The sequence below is a fragment of the Sipha flava genome, unplaced genomic scaffold (genome assembly GCF_003268045.1).
Source record: "Sipha flava isolate LNK unplaced genomic scaffold, YSA_version1 127_pilon_pilon, whole genome shotgun sequence".
NCBI lineage: Eukaryota > Metazoa > Arthropoda > Insecta > Hemiptera > Aphididae > Sipha > Sipha flava.
Genome location: NW_020271753.1, coordinates 1,310,704 through 1,336,577, shown reverse-complemented (window position 1 = coordinate 1,336,577; position 25,874 = coordinate 1,310,704). Strand labels below are relative to the sequence as shown.

Below are 25,874 nucleotides of genomic sequence, written 5' to 3'. Positions count from 1 at the left end.
TATCGTAATCCAGCCGTCATCAAAAATTATAACTCGTGATTATTATTTTTCGTTATCTTTTAACTGCTATAATTTTGGGAAAGTCAGTAGATAGTTCCTATGCTGGCAATACGGTATAAAAACATTGATATAAATCAATTATATTTTATTGAACGCCATTAGGTGCGGTAATCGTAACGAGTGTTATGCATTTAATAAATAGGTACATTTTGTTGAAAGTTGTATTTGTTAGGGAGTGCGAAAGAAATTTCAGGGAGGGGGCATTCGCCCTCCCCCTGAAGTATACCTGGATTCAACACTGGTTCTATATGTATATTTATTTGGGGCGTCTCAGTGTACATTTTAAATTCAACTCTGTTGATAAAATTTGTCATCAATGAATAATTTGAGTGTAGCTTTAAAAAATATACCTGTAAAACAGTAGTAAGTACGTACAGTGATTTGTTACTATCGGGAAGCATACGTATCAAAATAATCAAAAACCTTTTATAAACATGCATTCATGTTTGCAAAAAACAACATGCGAGAAAGAAAAGCGAATGTTCATGACGTCTGCGATCTGTAACTACGTAGTACATAAGCCCACAGGTATGGATCTTACTCGTAATATTTAAATACAGGTAAATTGTTATTTTTACAGTTTCCAGTGGCGAAGCGTCATTGGAGGCAATGAGACAATGTCTACCCACTTTTAATACGGGATCATAATTTGGTTTTATTATATTTTATTTATTTTTATATAATATATACTTCAATATTTATCATAGTTTTACTTTTGTGCCATACCGTATTAGTATTCTTAAAATAGATTAGTTGCGGACTGTGCACGCGAGTTGTCGTCCGTTGTGGCGAAGTGGTTAATTCTATAAACATCCAGATACAGATATAAAAATTAATATTATAAGACGACGCATTGCAGCGTCTCGTTTTTCAAGACACGATGTGCAGGGGGAATAGATTATTGAGTAGGGATTATCATTGCGCTATGAGACATGTCTCGCGTTCGTATTTATTATTTCATTTTAATATACATTATTGTAATCGACATTGCTTTTCGCGTTGATGCGTTATCGTTCAACGCAATTTTGTTATCGTAGTTATTGGTTGGTTTTTATTTTATGATTTATTTATTTCTGGCGTGATATTCGTATCTAAATATTAAAATATTGTACTATTGTCATTCGCCACTAAGCCTGATGATTTAATTAATGAAATGTTGAATGATGGAATAGTAAACTACTCATACGAAAAAAAATATAAAATAAAAGACCCTGACATAACTGAATTATTTTCATAATCGAATTATTAGTAATCAATATATACTTAAAATCGTGATATCACTCGAAATTTTCAATTTATATAGTATTAGTTATTTTACTCAAATAGTAATCGATATATTTTCATGATCGAGATATCACTCGAAATAATCAAACGACATTTTTTAATTGCTGTTATAACTCAGAATAATAAATTCTAATATATATTAGTTGTTATTCGAAATAATCAATTAAAAAAAACTGAATTCTAACTTATCTGGTTAATTTTTTTTCATGATAAAAATTAATATTAAAATTATAAACTATACATGTTTAATATTAAGTTTTTTTATTATGTTAATAATAAATTTAACGATTTTAATTATTAAAACCGTGCTAGTAGCACGGCGTGTTACTTAAAAATATTATGCTATTAAGAGTCAATCTGCTGATTATAATTTTAATTTTATTTTGTGTCAGTCAATTCAGTAGTGACAATATTTTTCGAAAACTAATCCAAGTAAGCACAGCACGATACTATCTACGTTTCTTTACTTAACTTTGGTATATTTTTCGGTTAGAAATGAATTTCCTCGTATAATTATTATATTAAAATAAGTACGCTAGAATAGTAGAATAGTTATATTTCATGCAGGTCCGGACTGGGTCAGAAATTTTTATCTGGAAAATAAAAAAAAAAAACGGCCCACTTAGATATACTAAAGGTATAAAAATAATACTAAAAAAAACGTTTATTTTCATATACAGTTATTGTATGTTATTATTGAAAATTAAAAGACCGTTTATTTAATTTTAGACAGTTTCTAATGCAAGCGCATTAGAAAATGCGTCTATGTCTAACGACACAATGAGTCTAAACCGATAAATCGAAAATTAAAATTAAACTTCCAACGAGTAAAAGTGACCTAATTCAAACTAGCAGCCCACCGAGAAACTCTCCTGGTATCCTGTCTGCTCAGTCCGGCACCCTAATTGTATTACGATACTTATACACATATTCGTAAATTTTTTATTGAAAAATGTGTTGTTTATAAACGATAATCAAACACTGGTTGTTGGTTGGTCAAACTTATGCAAAGAAATAACTAAATTTATTTTACACAATAAGTTTAACATGCCTAGTGGTTGACTAAACAGTGCAACAATTTTTAAATGTAAAATATCATTTAATATAGAATGAGGAATACTGATGACAATATTATGATAGTTTTCTTAACACTAAGAAAATCAATATCAACAGTTAAATAAATGAATAAATAAAAAATATAAATAATTATATATATTATAAATAAAATTAATAGTATAACGATGATGGTAACAACAAGTAAAGTTTCCATAATAAATAACGAAATTTATTTAGATAAATTTATATAATGTACTTAATACATTTTTCTATTTCATGTTTAAGGTTTTCAGTGTTTGTTTTCATACGATTCAGATGATACGCTAGTTGAATTTGATGAGCTGGTGAAATTTTATTTCCCTGATAGTGAATTGATACAGTCAGAGCCGAGTTACAAGTGTGAAATATTAAACTCAAAAGATTGAATATACAATCAAAGACTGGATTGGATGCATTAAAATACTGCAGTGAACTTATTTATCCTAATTTATCAAAATTTTATAGAATATTTTGTACATTACCCGTGTCTACTGCTACACCTGAGAGAATGTTTTCATGTTTAAAAAGGTTAAAAACCTACTTAAGAAATACAATGAAAGAGGTTGAAAACAATGTAAATACATTTTTTTGTTGGTTATTAGATACTTATTTTTTATGAAATATTATATTTTTTGTTATGGACGCAACTAAGTGGTCTCGCTTTAATGGTAGTTCATAGAAACATTCCTATCAGCAGTGCCCGATTTAGGGGGGTTCCTATGTGACAAGTCACCCCGTCCTAATTATAAGCAGCCCTCATACTTTTTGGTAGCTTGTAATATTTTTGAATATTAAAATGTTGTAATTATTTCAACGCAACGTTAAATATATTTTTTTTTTTATATAGAATCATAAAATAAAAAGAATGATAAAAGTTGTCAAAATATTATCTGTGATATTGACTTCATAAATTATTAACTTTTAATACCGGTAATGTATGATATATAAACTATAAATATTAATATTACCTACAATAATTATTAATCAAGTTAAAAACAATAAGCATTTGCTTATTTGTATGGATTGACTTAAAATGTAGCAGGGTGCTATAGAAGTGTATGTCAAGTTACGAAAAAAAAAACGTACAATTATGAAATTTGAAGTGCCTTTTTTCAGCAAATTTTTAAAAAAAAAAATGTTAATTTCCAGTTTTTCTGATTATTTTTGTTCATTTGATCAGTTTTTTTTACGTTTTTATAGTCTTCTCCTTTAAAGTCGTTTTTGATAGAATTAAAAATAAAAATAATTTTTATCTTATCTTCGTTGTCACGTAGTTCGCCGTGGTCCGAGGATTATCGTTGTAGGCAGGGGCAGATTTAAGGCACTGCGACCTATGCGGCCGCATAGGGCGGCAAATTTTGGAGGGCAGCAAAATTATGCTACGTATTTATTTATATTTTGTAAAATTAGGTACATAATTTTTAAAATTTTATCTATCATTTCAAAATCTTTAAATTGTGAATTTTATGTTCGTTTATTTTTAGCAAAATAATATTTATATTTTCCCAGGAACTCGTCTACGACAACGACGATTGTATTTTATTATAGCTTATCTTATTGTTTATGGAATTTCTCTTAATACTATAATAAAAATAATAATAATTTGTATCAACACCAGCTACTAATTGTACTGCCAAATGTTCGTTTTCGGTGTTAAAAAGAATGAAAAATTATTTATGACCAACTATGTTGCAAGAAAGATTAAATTCCTTTGCCATATTAACTATAGAAAGTGATTTAACGTCATCATTAGAGTATGAAAACATTATTAATGACGTCTCAATAATTAAATCTAGAAAAAAAACTTATGTAAACTGCCTAATTTAACTATGAATTAAAAAATGCAAAATTAAATTAATTAAAATAATTAATTATTTTTATTATATTAATTAAATTATGTTTTTCTTATAAATGTTGTTACTTTAAAAAAATAAACAGAAGATTTTATATTTGAATCAGAATTTTTTTTTAGTTTATTTAAATTAAAAAATAATTTCATGTTAGGTATTGAAAAAATTATTTATTTTATTAATTAATATTAATTAATATATTTTATTAAATAGAAATTTAAAAGATTTTTTTAAATAGGGGCGGCAAATTTAATTTGGCATAGGGGCAGAAAATTATTAAATCCACCCCTGGTTGTAGGGTTAACAAAGATACTCCTATGCTGAAAATAGAACTGAGTTGTCAAACGTCAGAATGATCAAAAACAGAAAGAACAGTTTACATTTTATTTTTCAGAAAAATACCTTAGAATATCCATAAGAATCCTTGAATTCTTGAAAGTGCAGATTTATTTTTATTTTGTTTGATTTTTTAGTTAAAATTTTATAGTTTTTTTTTTTTTGAATAAATATTTTTGCTTAAGGCGGCTCTAAACGATTGGATTTTTCATGCATTTAGACCTATAAGCTGGCGAAAAATAAATATACTTCTAGTAGTCCATTTTTAATTTTTAATATTAATTTAAATTTGTTAGCTTCTTTTCTATGATCTATAGAAACAACTTTTTAATTTTTTTGTCTTGTTATCACTTTAAAGTACAAGATAATTTTGAGAAATTAAGTGAAGTTATTTGGAACTGTACCACGTAAACTATCCAACTTTTCCAAAATCTGTTTCCTGTAAATCATAGAAAAGAGGCTGACGAATTCGAATAATTTTTCAAAATTAAAATTGGATTACTAGAAGGATTTTTCGCCAGCTTATTAGTATTATTCATTGTCGCGAGTGTACAAAAATATTTTTCTAGAGTGCACACGTTGATTTGTGCATGCGTGTACGTGTGCTATGGAACATAGTCGGTCCTGTTCGCCCGTGTTCGGGCGATAAGAAATCTACTGTTATCGAGTTTGAATTTCTTCAAAATTCTAATTTTATATTTCACATAATATTATTCAATTTAATAATAGTATTGAATATAAATACTAGTATCAATGGAAATAGTAAGTTATTACCATCAGTTTGTATTTATTGACGTTTCACTAACTTTGTGTTCGTTATATGCAATAATTGCAAATAATAATATATTTAACATGAATGATTGGCGATTTAGTAAAAAAACTCGTCCAAAATTATCTGCACCACGGAAAAAAATACGGCATAATTTGAGAAATATACATTCAAAAATTAATAGAACCTTAAATAACGATGATATTCAGGTATCTAAGAGTTTATTGTATATGTTATGGGCAGAGTAAGAAAATCGGGTAATGTACACATCATCCGGGTAATGTGAACATTACCCATGCCCATTGGATAAAGTAAACATATTTGTAAAACGTTTATTATGTAGGTACATCAACAGGGTAATTTTTGCATTATCTACCTTTGAGTGGATTAAGTGTTTTCATAAAATAAAATGCAACAAAATATGAACTGTAGATGATATTAATAAAATACGATAAAACATAAATTGTACCTACATGATGATAAATCGTGTGCATTGATATTGTATAATAATTTTAAACTAAATACGGTGCAATTGGTTTTCGAGTTCATTTGTTCGGTTTATTAATGTTTGATCATTTAGTTTTTTTAAAAAAAAACTCGTCTTCATAAAAAGAGAAATTATATGAAAATTATAATAAATAAATTAATGAAAAGAATGAAAATTCGGTAAATTTAACGGAATCAAAATATTATAACATACTATCTGAAATAAGAAACGTGAATAAAAACAAATAAATAATAATGAAACTTTTATAAATATTTTATAAGTGTCGGTTACAAAAAAATCTTTTTGTGAAATAGCTAATGCACAATTTTTTCGATGGTCAAAGTTTTAAAAAAATGTTTGTGTGAAAATAATCAACAAATAAATGTACGATTAAATGTAAATCTGGGAAGATATTTTGCAACTCAAAATGCCTCAGTGTTCCAATAAATAACTTTATTTAATTTTTTAAAATTTTTATTATAAAATAATAACTTAATAATACATAATTTAGGTACTTAATAATATTTTTTTCGAATTAAACTTATAGCACACTTGATAATATACACATTATACTATTCATATGAATAAGGTGTACTTTTTACCCGGGTAATGTGTAACTACCCATTTTTGAACTTTACCCGTAACATATATAATAAATTAAAATAATACCTTGTAATATAGTAGAATTAATATTATAATCGGAGACGATTTTTTACAGCTATATGCAGGGTCGTGTTAAGGGTAGGTCCAAGGGGGAAATTGCCTCCGGGTGCTGTAGTTTTTAAAAGTAAGCGGACGCCCTTATCTGGACTTAATATGCTGCCTGTGCCCAATGGCCCCGTAAAAAAATTTTGCTCCGGGGCGCTGAATTATTTGACACGTCTCTGGCTATATGACATAAGCATTTATTACAATTTACAAAATTGTTTATAATAATTGGCATACGCCGTACAAAATAGCTGTTATTATCCGCATTTGAGCATAATATATTTTACATTACCAACAAAGGTACCTTTAGTATTTAGGTGTATTATTCATTGATTGTTGCAATAAATATTGGATCATTCTAGTATTTCAAACGAAAATAATGACGGAAACAATGATTCATCGAATAAAAGGTAGTTTGTAAATTATTATTCTATTATAATTATTAATTTTTAATTTTCTATTATTATTTAGAAGAAATACGAATGATGCAAACATGACACATAGTATAAATAATAATACATTTCGTCCTACGTACAGATTAGCAGTATCAGATATACGCGAAAACAACGCAGAAGAGAAGTAATTAATGTTTATTATAAAATAAATACAATGTGTTTAGTTTTTATAAATTGATTTCTTTATTTTGTTATAGTTAAAAAACAATTAATCTCTGAAACTTTCAATTTTTAACAAGTGTTTTGTTGTGTTTATATTATCATTCACATTTCACTGTATTTAGGATTGCCATACGTCCCGGAAAACCGGGATTGTCACCAGTTTTGGATTTCGCGTCCCGGTGTCCCGAAAAATGTTTTCAGGACATCCGTATGGGACATTAGACTTGGGCTTAGACATTTAGAGGAAATGTAGTATTGTTTAATTTTTAATTTCGACCATTCTATCACAAAGTACATTTTTAATCATAATCGATTAACAATATATAATAGTTTACACGTATAATATGTAATATACAGAGGCTGATTTATCTTTTTTTACGGCTATAGGCACCAACAATTTGCTGCCTCCATAATTGGCGAAGAAGTTATATTACCCCTTTCAAAATACCTAATCTAAATATTAAATATATAAACGTATGCACCTACAGCCATTTGGATTTTTAGACTATTTTTTTCGTTTTTATTAATTAGTCTACTTTGAAAAAAATATCAATGGATGCCCATTAAATTTTAAGAAAAATAGATTTTCATAATAACAGCATAGAATTATTAATATACAGTCGAAATAGTAATATAGTGTAGCAGTGTGGGTATTTGTTTTTCCCCGAAATTCCGACGATAATATACTAACAAAATGCACCCATTATTATACAATTATTCTTCGTAAATATAAAGTAATTAATTTTCCAATTTTTTTTTTTTCATATGTTTGATGTTTTTTAATAAAAGCTACCTATAGTTAGGTATACTTAATAACCTATTTTATTGCCGGCCATTAATGGTCCTCTTCAATGGCGTACCTATACATAACATTTGTATAAGGGGGATCATTTTCAAACAAATCGTTATTTTTATTTTATCATTATTTTTTTTTTACGTTTATAACGCCCTCACTCTAAAAACATTATTTTATAACAATTAAAAAAAGGTCTAGGGGCATCTGACCTCCACATCCCCTCTTCTATACGCAACTGGTCTTCTCAATATACTAAAAATTATATAAAAAGTATAGTACTCAGTATTGTGTTTGTATTGTTCCGGTTTCGCCTTATAAATGTATTGCAACTCTAACTATATTATATGGTATAGTTTTCAAAATACTTTTTTAAGTGATTTATTGGCAGTTAAAATTTTCGATTTTAAATTTTGAGCGAAGCGATGAATGTATTGATTTTACAATGATGTGTGGTTTTTTTTATTATTTTTTATTTTTGTGTCTGTAATCACCGTTTGGGGTAGTGGAACTGCTTGATTTTCTTATAACAGTATTTTGTTCGATGGCAAAGTTAATCTAGTTGGTACTTGGTGCATTCGGAAGGTCAAAATTTAAAATTTCCAATAATTTTCAAAAGCACCCGGTCACATACTAAATGAATATCGATTTTGATGTTATACGTTACACGTTATGCACTCACAATTTTATAACTCCTCCACGCGTGGAATATGTTCTTGAACGTCATGCATATAATATAATAATATATTTTTTTTAATAGATATATATTGCAAGGCAGAATGCATGGTTGACATAGCATATTTATTCAAGACAATTCAAAATATTCGATACAATCAGTTTGACTGTTCTTTTTCTAACTTTTTCTAGTATATAATCAAAATATTCCTTAAGATTTTCATAGATCAGTTTTAATAACATCCAATCAATAGTATAGCAATTGTTAACTTCTTCAGACAATAATATGGATGAATAAAAAAAAAAAAAAAACAGTTTTAATGTTCTATTCCTATTTCAGAACCGTTGTTTTTAAAATGCTTTGAAAGCTCTATATTTTATATCTCTCTCCACCATGCTTGGTGTAAGTGAAACTGACAACCTTTCCATTAAACTTGAATAATATTATACCGTTCCTCTTAGTCAAGGATCGCGATACGATAATGAATGAGCATTAAACGAACACAAGCTGCGTATAATGATCGAACGTGTATTATGTATGTATAAATATGAATTACATATTATAATAATTGATATACTTTCGGTACTCATCAATCATAAGACGGTGGAAGTCGTAAGTTTGGTAAAACGGTACATGGTAACGGCGCGGCGGTCACTGGTCGCCTTCGCCCTCGCCCTCCTCCACGTTGATCTCTACGCCCACCTCCTCATAGTCCTTTTCCAGGGCGGCCAGGTCCTCTCGCGCTTCCGAGAACTCGCCCTCTTCCATACCCTCCCCCACGTACCAGTGGACGAACGCGCGTTTCGAGTACATCAAGTCGAACTTGTGGTCGAGCCGGGCCCACGCCTCGGCTATAGCCGTCGTGTTGGACAACATGCACACGGCCCGCTGCACCTTGGCCAGGTCGCCACCCGGCACCACGGTGGGTGGCTGGTAGTTGATGCCCACCTTGAACCCGGTCGGGCACCAGTCGACGAACACGATGGTGCGCTTCGTCTTGATGGTGGCGATCGCGGCGTTTACGTCCTTGGGCACCACGTCACCGCGGTACAGCATGCAGCATGCCATGTACTTGCCGTGCCGCGGATCGCACTTGACCATCTGATTGGCCGGCTCGAAGCACGCGTTCGTGATCTCGGCCACGGACAGCTGCTCGTGGTACGCCTTCTCCGCGGATATGACCGGCGCGTACGTAGCCAGCGGGAAATGGATGCGCGGGAACGGCACCAGGTTCGTCTGGAATTCGGTCAGGTCGACGTTCAGCGCGCCGTCAAACCGCAGCGACGCCGTGATGGACGACACGATCTGTGCCATCAGCCGGTTCAGGTTCGTGTACGTTGGCCGCTCGATGTCCAGGTTCCGGCGGCATATGTCGTAGATCGCTTCGTTGTCCACCATGAACGCGCAGTCTGAATTCTCTAGCGTGGTGTGTGTGGTCAGGATCGAGTTGTACGGCTCCACCACCGCCGTAGACACCTGCGCGCGAACATTGAAAACGGATAAACCGGATAAGAAAACCGTTTTCATTTCGAGGACCAAGGAGACGCGCTAGCGTTTCCACTAGCTTGTTTATAAAGATTTTTATAAATACAAATATATACGTATAATGATATTCGGGTAACCTGCAATCGAACTGAACTGGAAAAATGCGCGAAAAATAATAATAATTTACTTGTTGCACAATGTTCTCGTCCGAAAACAAACCGAAAAAGTTATTATTTTAATTAAAAGTGTATGTTGCAGCAAGGGCGGTACTGAGCTACTTTTTACGAAATTCCTTGTGCGTGTCTAAAATGTTACAGTGTATCGACAATTAAATTTTAGAAAAATTGTGTGTAGAGTGTGTTGAGGGGTTGATAAGGGTAAGTGATCGTCAACGGGAATCCAGTTTTGATTCTACTTATCACACTGGTGACGGTCTAGTGCAGTGGTTCCCAACCGGTGTGCCGCGAGCGCCCTTTAAATGTGCCGCGATAAATCTATAAATTGGTTTATAAGTATGTATTTACCAGCTTATTACTGATATTCGAGATGAAAACTGATCGAACTAATCGTAGATACATACAATATTATTTATTGTAACGATCGATATATGTATTAATATATTTCTCAATAAATAACTCTTTAATAGAGTAGAATAGTAGACTGTAAACAGTATATATATACATAAAATATGGTTCACTTAATATATGGATTAGTGTGCCACGAAAACTTTGTTGGAGATGAAGTGTGCCGCATTGTTAAAAAGGTTGAAAACCACTAGTCTAGTGGGTTAATTCTATGGGAGAGGAAACGTGTGCCCCTATCGCACTCACTTGGGGTGCCGGGTAAACGGCAAATTGCAGTTTGCTCTTCTTCCCGTAGTCCGCGGTCAGCCGTTCCATAAGGAGCGAAGCGAATCCGGAACCGGTGCCACCACCGAACGAGTGGAATATCAAGAACCCTTGGAGACCGGTGCACTGGTCCGCGAGTTTTCTGATCCTGTCCAGCACCAGATCGACGATCTCTTTGCCGACAGTGTAATGGCCACGTGCGTAGTTGTTGGCAGCGTCCTCTTTGCCCGTGACCAGTTGCTCCGGATGAAACAGTTGTCGATATGTACCGGTCCGAACTTCATCTGCATCAAGTATAATTTAATTTGATATCGTTGTTTTGTTTTGTTTTTTTAACATTTTTATATATTTAATAATTTTCCCTTTATCCATACAACTATTTAAGTGCATGAATGTTAACCTAATTGTTAATTGATAATAATGTTTGAACAATATTTTAGTAAGTCTGGTAAAATTGATAAATACTAAACAAGTTTGTACCTAATAGGTCTTCACTTGCCTGTTATGCACCGGAGCCTCCACAAGTTTAGCTATGTTATGCAATATGCATATGTACGTAGCATAATATTGTAAGTATTCTATAATAATAATACATAAGAATACATGCAACGAGTAAGTTTTTGAATTTACGTAGAAACATTTGTTTTAGGATTTTTAAATCTAAAGTTTAAACTTATAATAGAATATCATAGTGCTTAGAAGACATGAATAATGTTATTTCCTAAAACTGTAATACTAATATATTCCATCTAAATATTTCGTATTGTATATACATGCCCTTAATCGGATGGAAGATAAGCTTACCCACAACAGTCGGTTCGAGATCAACGAATACGGCCCTAGGCACGTGTTTACCGGCACCGGTTTCGCTGAAGAACGTGTTGAAACTGTCGTCTCCGCAACCAACTGACTTGTCGGAAGGCATCTGTCCGTCCGGTTGAATGCCATGTTCCAAGCAATAAAGCTCCCAACAGGCATTACCGATTTGCACTCCAGCTTGACCAATGTGTACAGAAATACATTCACGCTAATGTGATAATTGAAATACAATAATTATTTATATATATATATATATATATACACGAGTATATCCAACCATACACAATAACATTATTCAATTTTGAAACTAAAAGGGAATTAACTTATATTATTATCATCTTATTAATATTAATATTAATATTAACAATTTACACTTACCATGATGAAAACTAGTCTGAACTAATCAAAATATATTTTAACAAAAGATACTGCTAAATGTAGACGAAACAGTGTCAAAACGGTTGTGAGATAAATGGGAATTTATTCTTAGTGAAACCAAAATATAACTAAACAAAAATGGTTGTCGAGGAAATTCAACATTTATAATCAGGCGAACTAAATAAAATAAAATTTTATTAAAAATTCCTCACATTATTTTTTTGTTTAATTTTTTACGAGTTTTATCATTATTTTGTTCAAAAAAGAATTAGAAGTAAAATGTAAATGAAAAAAAATATACACAAACATTTTTATAAATAACAATTCAAGTACCTAGTGTAATTAGTTGAATGTCGTAATTTCTTATAATACCGATCAAAAACTTTAGGTTGTTGTGTTAATATTAATGAAACTCATAATACAAAAGTTTTTAAAGTAAGTATACAATACTAAAATCTTGCGTTAAAAAAAATCTTTTGATCAAAAATGTATTATATATTTTATACATAAAATCTTGCGTCTCGGTGTTTATGGTCGCACTTCTCCGAAACGACTCGTCCCAATTTAATGAAATTTATTTGCATATTCAATTGGTATGAGTATTGGTCGTAAAGTATTTTTCACTTTCCTAATCTCTCCACCCCATTTTTCACTCGTGATTTTAATGTTTTAGAATACTAAAATGTAATTATTTTAAAATCGATTAGTTGTATATATTATTATGAATAAATAAAAATATATAAAAATAAATGTTATACTATAAAATCGTTTATAATATTTACTATCGTACAAAATTATATCTATTTAAGAGTATTTTATTGAGTTATAGGTATTGGTTTAATGTTGATTTATAAGAGGATGGGACATTCAGACCGAAAAGTATTAAATTATTTAAGGGTATCCACCATCAATCTTATAAAAGATAATATTCTATAACTTTTTTTATGTAATTATAACTCAGTTATTATTTTGAATTTGATAATAATTAGAAATATTGTGTAATAGTGTACCGAAATAGGGAAAATTAATTGCGAGCGGCTTTTTAATGAATATAAATAATAAATATTTTGAATGAACACTTATTTTCGGTTTTAAACTTTAGAGGATAAAGCCGCATAGGCGGATATCAGGGAGGGCTTGGGGGGCTTAGACCCCCAAATATTTTAATAGCCCCCCAAAATTGAAACTTTGTTAACATTTTATTCGTTGTTTTTATAATTTATTAATAATTATCTGTTTGTTTTTTTGAAAGTCGTAAAATAAGAAATGATAAAAAACTATTTACAATAGCATTAACAGTACCAATTCCATAGTTTGGCTACTTGCGAAAGAAGTTTCAGTGCAATGAAAAAAATAAAAACTTGGCTAAGATTGTTGGTTCAAGATAGGTTCAGCAATATTTCAATACTATATATTGAAAAACATATATCAAAAAATATAAAAAGCGATGATATTTTGAGTATCTTTATTAATACAAATAGTTATTTGTCATTAAAATAAAATATTAATTATTTTTAAATATACGTTATTTAGTGTTTTTTTGATACAATTTAAACATATCTATATTTTTAATGGTAATAAGTTTTACTTGTGTATGGTAAGGGGGTGTGAGGGTGAAGCTCCTGCGGGTTATTTTACATTGAATTATTATACCCCTCCCCAAAAAAAAAAAAAATTCAACCAAATGTCAGCCTATGGAGAGGCGGTAAATATTGTTATTTTTTAGTGTACGAGTTGTTTTAATTATGACATAAATGATACAAATATAGGAATTTAAATGTTTTAATATAAATTTATTATTAAATAAGATATAATAAATTAAGCATTTTTCTATAGTAGGTAGTAAACGTTTTTGCTTTACAACACAATTAGTCATGACTGATACTACTTGAGTGTCCACATTTTTCGTTAGTCACAACTAGACAAGAAAGAATTATTTTATTTTGTATTTCGTAAATATTTTTAATAATATTTTTTATATACTAATCACATAATGGCTTGTGATAGGGAAATACTATTAACGTAAGTTTAGTGGAAATAAGACCATCCATTTATGATTTTGGAGTCAAGGACCAAGTTTTTATTTAACGGATGACTCCATATTTTTTTTTTTTATGATTCTGTTCTAAATTTTGTTATGTGTACCACATGCAATAACTTCATCAGATGACATAATGACAACTGACTTTTGTTTTATATAATGATGTTTTGTCTAGGTAGTGTATACTTTATAAAAACAAATTGTTTTTAGTTGACACGAAAATGACTAACACTGTCCAACGCAGTTTTGCTCTTTTGGTGTGCGATCGGCCCAAGACAATCGAGTATCGACAATCGACAAAAGACAATTGACGAAACAAATCTTAGTAATCCGTGATAAATTGATAACATTTTACAACAATGTAAATAAAATAGTAAACAGAAATCCATTTCTAAAAATAGAACGTGCTATGTAAACCACGGACAAAGATTGCTAAGATATCTAGTCCGTTATGTAAATACACAGCTTTATTTATCGTGTCCTTTCAAAGTTTATTCGTATTTTGATTGATCATTGGAATTATGGACCTTGGTATCAGTCAGTAATGTGAATTTTATACCTCAAAAACAACATACTAGCATAGAACAACAACAATAATAGTAGGTACGGGCCATGGTATCATTATAAATATATAATTTTGTAATTTAGCAATATGCATAAAAATGTTTTAATTGAATCTGAACCACCCGGGACTATGCCCCCCTTATATACGCCACTGCTGTCACCTATAATCCGAATAATATATAAATTAAAAATGCAGACATGCAAGTGACAATTCGAGTATAGCGGCTTGTACCGAAGAACTACGCGGGCGGGAACCACTATTGCGTCTCCATTGATAATAGTACGTCCACTGTACTTGCTGAGTCTTCAAAAATGAAGTATAACAGGCCCTATTATTTGTACAATTTCGGACTGCACACTTAATTTTACTACTTTAAATGAAAATTTAGTCTTGCTACTGTCTTAGAAAAAGGAATATATTACATACATAACATATATATATATATATATATGCATTAAATTTTAAAAAAAATCAGTAATACTCATATTTCCTAGCAGTTGGTTTATTATTTAATTTTTGTTTTGTAGACCGTAGGGCACACTTGTACATTTGTGTTGCATATTGTGTGTCGGGGTGCACATAAAAATAGGGCCTGAAATATAATGTGCACAGTGTTTGTACATTCAACAAATTATTAACCTTTTGAAGACCAACATTAAATAATGATCGAAATTTGATTTTTTTTTCGCCAATATCATATTTAATTTTTTTGATGAATTTTAAAATTTTGAAATTTTAAATCATAGGTTTTTTATGTATTTTTCAGTAAGAATGTTTAATAAGAAAATATTTATAGAATTAAAAACTAAATGGTCAATTTTTTTTTATTGTAGTTAAACAATGGAGTGCGTTTAATGTTCAATATATATACAAATATTCATAGCTTATAACTAGGCTTAGGGACTTATAGCTCTAATACACATATATACTTCTAAAACCATTAAAATATGCATTATAATATGCATTTATATGCATTAAATAAAAAAAAATTACCACATAGTACACAAAATAAAACATGTCCATTGGATGTATATGTATATGTATTTTTAAACTCCGAAACAAAACTTTCTACAGTCGTTGCCAGATAAATTGAGACGGCGGCGCGATAACGGAAAACTAGTGGTTCTCCGTATTTCAATATTTTTACCAAAAATACATCAATAAATTAACAATTGTTACAAAAATTATTTTACGATACTAATTCCAAATTATTTCCCTAGCTTGACTGTGAGCTTTTACGATTTTTAATTTTGTTAATAATTAATATTGTCGTTGATTAGACGAGGGCAAGGGCATTAACGAGTTAAAAGTTAAAATTAAGTTAATCAACTCTTATTAAGTTAAACAACTATTTTTACAAATTAACTTTTAACTTAATAAGTTACTTTTTTTTTAAGATTAACGTGTTAACTTTAAGTTAATTTTATTTAAAAGTATCTAAATTAAGTTAATTTTAGTGCAAAAAAATAATGCAAATTATTAACCCATCGCTGGTCACGTGATTTTTTTTTTCTGCATTTGGACATTTGAAATAAACGTTCAGTGGCGCGAGGTAAATATTCTCCAAACAAATTTTTCTTTACACGGGTGTGTACAACGAACTAAATTAGTTTTTTCAATGAAATAAATGTCATTATCGAATAATGGTGTGATTTTTATGAGCTACTCAGAATTACAAATCCGTTTTGTAGATAATGAAGTGGATACACATATTTATTAATTGACTGAGAGATTATTTACCCCGCGCAACCAGTGACGGGTTAAATGAGGTTTTTAGTATATTTATAATTTAATATTTTAATATGAATTTCCTCTAGAAATAATGTGAAAATATGAAAATATGAAAATAATATGAAAAATAACTTTAATAGTCATTATATGGGCTATATTTTATCATTTTATTTGTATAACATTGTTATTTTATAAACACTATAAGCCCATGGAAATCCTAAGGCCCTCCGCACACTACGCGACTCACAAGCGATGCAATTTTTTCCATGCGCGATATCCTAGCAAAGTAAATGGGGATCCACTAATACCACAATTTGATAATGACGCGACTACGACGCGAGCGATAGACGACACGCGCAACCGACAGTGATAGTCGCCAGGCTATCGTATCGCATGAATTGTATACGATTTAATTTTAATATTTTATTATTTTGATTTGTATCATAAATTATTATGGAGGTTTTCAATATAAAATTCGTTGGTGAGGTTGAAAAACACCCACCCTTATATAATTATACCATTCCCGACTACTGTAGGAAGGATTTGGTGGACAAGGCATGGCAAGCTGTATCAATGGAAGTCAAATTACCTGGTAAGTATTTTATTTTATACGTGGTTCCTAAATTTTTTATTGTATTTTATATGATATATGGTATACTAATTATTTTAATTCGCTGTAATATGTATATTTTATGTACTCGAATTACCTATTATTTATATTTATATTACATTGTTATAAGTTTTTAACACGTTGAGTGCCACGATTGATACGTGGTATTTTTAGCAATATTATTATATTATTTTTTCCCAGGCAATCGTTGACGACAACCACACTATTAATAGATTTTATACTGTCGTATGTATGTATATTATAATACTATTTATCTTCATACTATTAATTATTATTATAGCCATGACTTTACATGTTTTATTTTTCCCATTTTAATACGAAAATAATATACAGTTATAATTAAAATAATAAGCACACACGATATACACGGATTTTTGATAAAGAAATAATATTATTTCATACATTTTGTTTATAAAATATTATACAGCTATAAAATTATAATAAAGAAAAACTTATTGAATGTGATGTTTTATTATTTATTTGTGAATTCTTAAATGATAAAATAATAATTTGAATAATACATATTAATATTAAGTTTAAAATATTAAGTGAAAAATAATATTCAATGATAAACACGAAAATTAAAAACAAAAAATCCATTGCCATGGAATTGATGCTTGTGGAGCAATAAAATATCTTGCCAAATAATTTCTAAATAATAAATTAATAAATAATTTAGAGATAAGCTGTCGAGTGTTCATTGACGTACATTCACCTAATGTTGAAATATTTGTAAGGTCAATTGTGTTACAAACATTGAAATTTCCAAAATTTTGAACTGTAACTTCCTTCTCTTTTTCAAACAAAATTATGTAAAACACAACATGATTTTATAATGTCATTGACTTTTCCAACATCATGACAACGAATAGCAGTACTGAACACTTGAAATTTTTCTGTCATCATTCCAAATGTACACTCAATTGTTTTTCTACCACGGCTTAATCGATAGTTAAATACTCTTTGTACGTTGTCAAGATATCGTCTTGGGTAGGGTCTCATCAAATATGGCGATAATGGAAATGCCTCGTCCCCCACAAAATAATAAGGAAAATCACAGTTATTTTCGTCATAAGGTAGTTTTGAAGGTGAAGGAATATCAAGCTCTGAGCAAGTTAACCAATATTTCATTGCTGAAGCTCGAAACATCCCTCCATCACTGTTCCTACCAGCATATCCAGTTTCTACCATATTAAAAAGACCGTCAGCATCACTGCATCCTAATAACACAATTGAGTGATATGCCTTGTAATTGAAATTACTCGAACCCGTATTCGGCAGTTTCTCGATGCAAATATGTTTTCCGTCTAAACTGCCGATACAATTAGGGAGATTCCATAGCGACTCAAAACGTTGTGAAATTCGTCCCCATTGAGCTTTATTGGGTTTTGGCATCCAATCTTCATTCATTTTTTCCCAAAATATCTTAGTCATCTCTCCTATGATACGACCAACAGTAGACTCTCGTCGACAAAAATATAACCCAAACGAGACAAATGTACATCCTGTAGCCAAATACCTTTATAATGAAAAACCATTAATTTAATTTTTAAATTAATTAAAACATTTTTATTACTTATACAAAATATATAGGTAAAATTTCTGTGATATTTCAAATTGAAATGTGCAATAGTACGAGTATATAAAAGAAAATACATATATATATTTAGGGTGTTTTACAATGAACTAACAATTATTGCAATAACTTTAGATCTATTGAACGTTATTTATTGTTAAATTATCGTCATTAATTAAATGAGGATTTTTGGCGAATTCTTTAAAACATTGTGTATGTACATAAATTAAATTAATTAATTAATTATTAAACAATGTACCTAATAATTTATATATTTTTTCATTTTTTTCAAACACATTTATTAAAATATTGATCTTGAAATATTTCTGATATCATCCGAAGCTTTCTCACCGGGCATTTTTTTTAATTTTTAGCCTTCGTTTATTAGTAAATGTTTGTTCTATGAATATATTTTCAAGTTTTTTAATTTTATTAGAATTGTTTTTACTCGAAATAAAATTAGTACCTTTTTCCTCAATTCTGTCATAATTCAATGACCCTTTTCTAATATAACTCGGTAAAGACTTAATTAGATTTATAACAGTAATGAAATTCAATTCTTTAAATTGAAGATATTTTGAAACAGCAGTAGTGTAATGAAAAATTTCAAGAAATATAAATGAAGTTACGATAGTTTCAAAAGATGTCCATTTTTCTAATAAAAACCTTGCATCAGATGATGTATTTGAATCAATCGATTTATCTGAACCAAGAAAATATAAAGATTCCAATAAAACGTCATATCGATCACTAGTTTCACTAGACTCTGACCAAGAATCAAAAATATTTTCAATGTTTCAATGTAGTGTTCTTACTATTCCATCTAGTAGTACTCAAATTTTGAATTTTTCTCAATTTATCATTTTCAGTTTGATCTTTCGAAAGAAAATTTTTCCAAATACCAGTTCTTTTTTAAGAATCAGAAAAAAATACTTCGGTTTTTTGTAATAAATTAAAAAGATCTTAAGCAGATAAACAACACAACGTGATATCAGTTACTATAAGGTTTAATATGTGAGCGTGGCAATGTGTAAATATAGATTCGGGTGCAATTTTTTTTAATGCGCTTGAATACCGTTATTACAGCCGCTCATAACAGCAGCGCTATCAAATGATTCTCCGATTAAATTAGCTAAAGGGATATTTAAGGATTCTAATTCTTCTTTCACGACATTATACAACGCTTCTCTAGTACCAGATGTCAATTCTACTAAGGCTACCATTCTTTCATTGATATTTCCATTTAAAACAAATCTTATACAAATACACAATTGATCCTTAACCGAGGTATCTTGAGTAGAATCGACTTTTAATGAATACTGTTCATAATAATGTTTTAATAATCCTATAAGTTTAGACTGTGGGCCGTACAAGGAATAAACTTAGCCAAAGAGTTTATAGAACTAATCCTAGCTTGAAAACCTTTCCATTTCCCAGCCATATTACCTCCATTGTCATATGATTGACCGTGATAGTAGGATAAATCAATACTATGATTAGATAAGCTTCTCAAAATATCTTCTGTTATTGCCTCGCCAATTTTTTTAAAAACTTGTAAAAACCTAGAAAACTTTCCACTATTTCACATCCATTTTCATTTATAACAACATAACGAATAACTTGAAACATTTGCTCTTAATGTAAGATATCTGGCGTGCAGTCAAATAATAATGAATAATATGTAGCGCTTTTAATTTTTGATATAATTGTATTTTTAACTTTATTTGCAATAATTTCTAAAAATTAATTTTGAATTTCATGGGAAATATATGTAACACTTCCTTTTTTTATGACGTTCAAAATGAATTCTTAGAGGTTCGTTATAATGAGGTATTAAATTTACTAGATTTAAAAATTTTCCACTTTGATTAGATATATCTATTTTAAAAACAATTTTGTCAGTTCCACGAAAAGCACTGTTCTCCATTGCTAGATGCATAATTATGTCAATTATTGTTTTTAAAAATAATCTCCAATGATTTTCTTCTAATTTGATTGCATTTTGTAACTCTATATAAATTCCTTTACCTTCACAAATTGATATTTCAAGCATTTTTCATGAAGAAAAATACATTTTATGAATATTAGAATTTTCATGTTGTAGTATTCTTTCTGACACTTTCTTCCAATTAATAAAACCATCTAATGCTAATTTTGATATATTTTTGTCGTTTAAATTTAAAAACAATTTGCATGGTACATAAAATAATGCATTTTTTGATTTAGAGTAGCTAAGCCAAGTTCGACGACATTGATTTCCATTAACAAGATTTTTGAAAAACCAAGAAACATTAACAGAATTAATAAAGCGATACCACCTGAATTCCGGACAGCTTTCCTATCGTTGCGATAAATTGAATAGCCATTAAATTTAATCGAGTCGGTTGTACATAAGTGAGTCTTACATATACAAGCTATATCAACATTGTGATGAGATAAGAATGCAGCGAAAGTGTTGCGATTTCGTTTAATACTGTTTGCATTCCAATTTATGATGACATTGTTATTAATATTATTTAAATTAGTTGACATTGAGATTATTTAATAATGTAGGAAGATCAGTGATTACTTTTTTGATAATTTCTGAGATAAGAGATGTGAATAACGGCATTAGCGACTTAATGAGTTCATTGGTATTAAATATGCTGTTCGTTTGATCATCTGCTGTTTTTTCTTTTTTGCTTAAGTTTTTTTTAGCTTTACCGGCGTAAGATTCACTTTGAGTATTGTTTGAGAACATATATATAGAAATGGAATACATTTTGTTCTTTAGGTTCAGGAATAATTTGTAAATGTTTAGGTGAATTTCTATGAGACTTAACTTTATTGTGGTTTTTAATTTATTTATAGATTTTACAGCCTTTATAATTTGCTGGGTGATTTTCATTGCAGTTTACGCATGTCGGTGGGTTATTTTTATCTTTAGTACACTCCGAGTAGTGGTGTTGTTTTGTGTATTTAACGCATCTAGGAGGTAGTTTACAGAAATTTTTTGTATGATTAAAACATTGACAATTATGACATTGTGGAATGGAGTTATCGTTTTTTCGATTTTTTATCTATATTATGCTCTGAAGAAGACGATCTATTGAAAAAATATTATTCGCTGATTTATCAAGGATAACATCGACGATTGGAATTGGTGATTTGTGACGATTTACAGAAGTGACGTTAAATTTTAGAACAGATAGTTCATTATAGATTTCTACTTCAGATATTGTGGTTGGTAGATTTCTTATTATTATAGAGAGGTTTCTATCTTCCGGGAGTTAGTACATATGATATTTAATATTGTTTTCGGAAAAATGTTTTGTAATAGAACGATAATCATCAACGGTAGATAGATTCAGTTATAAAAATATATTTTTATTATGTAAGTTGAAATCTGCAGTTATAATTGGTGGAATTTTATTTAGAATAGCAATATAATCGTTAATTTCATAAATTTATAATGGAGGAATTTTTTGCTTTACTTCTTTGATGACCATATCAATAATGTCAGTGTTGACGTCATCTGTATCATAAAGATTTCAAAGTGGAGCATATCTATTTTTGTTGACCTGCTGTGGAGAGAGGGCGATATTACTAGGACGTTTGTATTGTCCTTTGTTGGAGGACCCGGTATTTGACATGCTTGCGTCGCACCATACAGTGAACTTTGTATTTAGGCCGGCCGCACACCAAAAGAGCAAAACTGCGTTAAGCAGCGTTAGTCAGCCTAACACAGTTTTGTTAAAAATAGAACATAGGAAATTATGTTGCATACGCACATTGATAAGACATAGTCAAAACAAAACGTTTTTGCTTTAAAACACAATTAGTCATGACTATTACCGTCTGAAGTGTCTCCATTTTTCATCAGTCACGCTAAGACGAGAACGAAAAATTGTTAATATAAAATACATATAAAATACAATTTTATTTTAAAATATTTAAATTTAAATAATTATACATAAATTGTATTGTAATTTTAAAATAAAATGGCTTGTGATAGTGTCAATAGTGAACTATTGGTAAGTCTAGTGGAAAAAAGACCATCAATATTTGACTACAATGACAAACATCATAGCAACAGAGTAGTTCAGGATAAATTATGGCAAGAAATTAGTTTGGAAATGAATTGTGACAGTAATTATATCAAATATTATATTATATTATATATTATTTTAATATTATTATTCCATATGGTTTATTTATTGCATAGTATAGTGATAATATGATATTTTATTTACCTATTATTATTATTATTATATATAGAACCTAGGTACATGATTATATAATATTATAAAAAAAATAATACTTATTAAATATAAATAAACAATTAAATAATAAAATTTGCTTACCATCGATGGCGCCGACACAATTTGGAAAATTCCAATATTTTTCAAATCCATTTGCAATTTTTAACCAATCTTAATAAAGTATATGTCCGAACCGTATAATCCCGAAACGTATTTATCTGGACCGTATCTCGCCGGAATCTTAAGTATATAAACCGTATTTTCCCAGAAAATAAAAGTTACGGAACGTATTTATCCGGACCGTATCTCACCGGAATGTATTTTAAATTGCCTATACTAAACAGTTTTTAGGCGCTAATGAGTCGTCGTTAACTTAGATAACTATAGATAATAATAACTTAAATATCCTTGTTGGATACCTTTGTCTGTTGAAATTATTATACAATATAGTAGAATCTTTTTGTAGTAGTCCATTGCATTCATAGACCGAAAACGAGGTTAAAAAGTATACTTATGAATAATTTATTTGCTATAAATACTAAAAAGTTAACTTGTTTGAAAAAATTATATTCCACTATGATAGGAACGATATTATTATATTTGTGTAGGTGCATTAAAATAGTGAATTAATTCTTTCAGTTGGAATTCATTTAACTTGAAGAATGGCAAACTTAAAAATAAAATTACTGGTTTGCAAAATGGATATCATTGAACCAAGTGTCGGAGAATTAGGAAATCATCAATATATTAGATTTATTAAATTTGAAAACAAATGCGATTTATACGGTAAATTAACAATGTAATTATATAGAATATAAGATTAAACTTTAAAAAAAGTATTCTAAATCTTTATGCTTCACTTAGAATACATGTAAAAGTTATTTAAAATACTGTAATGTATTCGGAACATCACCAAAGTCTGCTATTTGACAATAATTCAAATGGAATATATAAAACTCCTTCTGGCCCCTTCCTTAAATCCGCCACTGGTGTTATTGCCAACCTTAGGGCTTAGACTTAATATGGTCAATTTTTAAGGGATTTGATATAGATAATTTACAATACTCTCGAACATATTGACTATCTACTTTGGACCCCAGGATTTTACTTTCCGGAATTATACGTTCCGGACAAATACGGTTTTCAAATTTTTGCTTTCCGGTGATTTACGGTTCGGGGAAATACGGTCCAGATGAATACGTTCCGGGCGAATACGGTTTTCGAATTTTTGATTCCGTCGATATACGGTCCGGATAAATTCGTTCCGGAATTAATACGTTCCGCCAATTTATATTCCGGAATTGTACGGCCTTCCCTACTGGTTCTAGATATCTTAATAAGTTGTTCATAATTTTTACCTATCATCATCCAAAGCATGCACAATTGATTTTTGCTTCTTTAAATAAATATCTAAAAATCATTCAGCTTTTATAACAGCATATTTATGGTATTTCAACATTGAATGATTATTAAAAACCTGTTAATATAATAAATACAATTAAAAAATTTGATAGTTGATTATATAGTTATTATGTCAATGGTTGAATACCTAATTATTTAAATAAATTATTCTATCATATTATAATTGTATCATAAAAATAATTATTCAAATTACTTCTTTAGCCTTTTTCCAATTGTCAAATTTCTGTGATGAAAGAAAACCTGATTTTTGACTTTCTACACCACCGTATTTCGCAAACACCACACAAAATTTACAAAATGCTCCTTCTTTTATTTCTGAGTATAATAACCAATTATATGTGGTTAGCTAGTGATGTTGAAACTTTAATTTTCTTACTTTATTAGATTCAAGTATAGGAAATAAATAAGTTACAGACGGAATCCATGCGTTCGTAAGAACCAGTGGTGTTTTGGCAAAAAAACTAGAGGGTATTCGCGTATTTAAGGATTTATAACAATGACTTTTGTGTATTCATTAGGATCAAAACTTATCAGATTTTATCATTCAAAAAGACGCTCGCTTCGCTTGCAAGTATTCAAGTCTTTTCTGGATCTCATGTCCACAAGTATAAACTTTAATATATAAAAAAAAAAAAAATGTGTATTAATTTTATCCCATATTATTTCTTGATTTATCGAAATATTTAAAGCTTCTATGGAAAATTCAATAACTGCCCGATTTTAAAGGCAAAAAATATAAATATAATTGTAAAATAATAGCATTACAAATGTTTTGTAGCAACTACAAAACATATAAAATATATACAATTAACTTTAACAGAACCTATACATAATAAAAAGGAATAAATGACACCGGTTAAAATTGATTATAGATTATCAGCAATGTATCAACATTGATCACGGATAACAATAAATTGGAGATCACAAATGTTTATATAGAACGCCAGTGCATTCTGTTATCAGGAATTCATTACAACTACAACTCTGGCTCCATTTGAGACATTTTAGGCGTTTCCAATATTTTTTTTATTACATGGGCTATCTATGTTTATTTAATCAATGGCCACACTATCTAGTATATTCTTGTATAGAAACGACAACGGCCGCTTGTAGATATTATAATTTGATACCTAATGAATATAGTTAGACGATAATCGATAGCTATAAATAATAATCAATTATCAATGTTATTATTAACCTATCAATAACAAATTTTCTAAAAATAAACGTATGTCCTATGGATTTTTTTTCTATTTATGAAGTAGGTATACAAGTGTATACGTGCGTATACGTGCGTATTGGTGTTACTTTTATAAAATATACGCTAAATCACCATGATGGTTCATGGGTATACGTCGTATACCCTCCAAAACACTACTGCTAAGAATCTAGCAAATTGACGATTAAAACACAATAAAGTATAGTGGACAATTAAAATTTTACTTGATGTTTTTCATTATCA

The 25,874-nt window shown here is 29.6% G+C and overlaps 1 protein-coding gene across 1 annotated transcript; it reads right to left on the bottom strand.

Annotated features, from left to right (window-relative positions):
- Window positions 1-9,326: 9,326 nt before the first annotated feature.
- On the bottom strand, window positions 9,327-12,029 carry LOC112694343 (tubulin alpha-2/alpha-4 chain-like). Its single transcript, XM_025569782.1, has 3 exons — window positions 11,813-12,029; window positions 10,991-11,292; window positions 9,327-10,151 (listed from the first exon to the last, which is right to left on the bottom strand). The coding sequence occupies exons 1-3, from the start codon at window positions 11,931-11,933 to the stop codon at window positions 9,327-9,329; spliced, it is 1,248 nt and encodes a 415-aa protein (XP_025425567.1). The 5' UTR covers window positions 11,934-12,029.
- Between the last annotated feature and the right edge of the window lie 13,845 nt (window positions 12,030-25,874).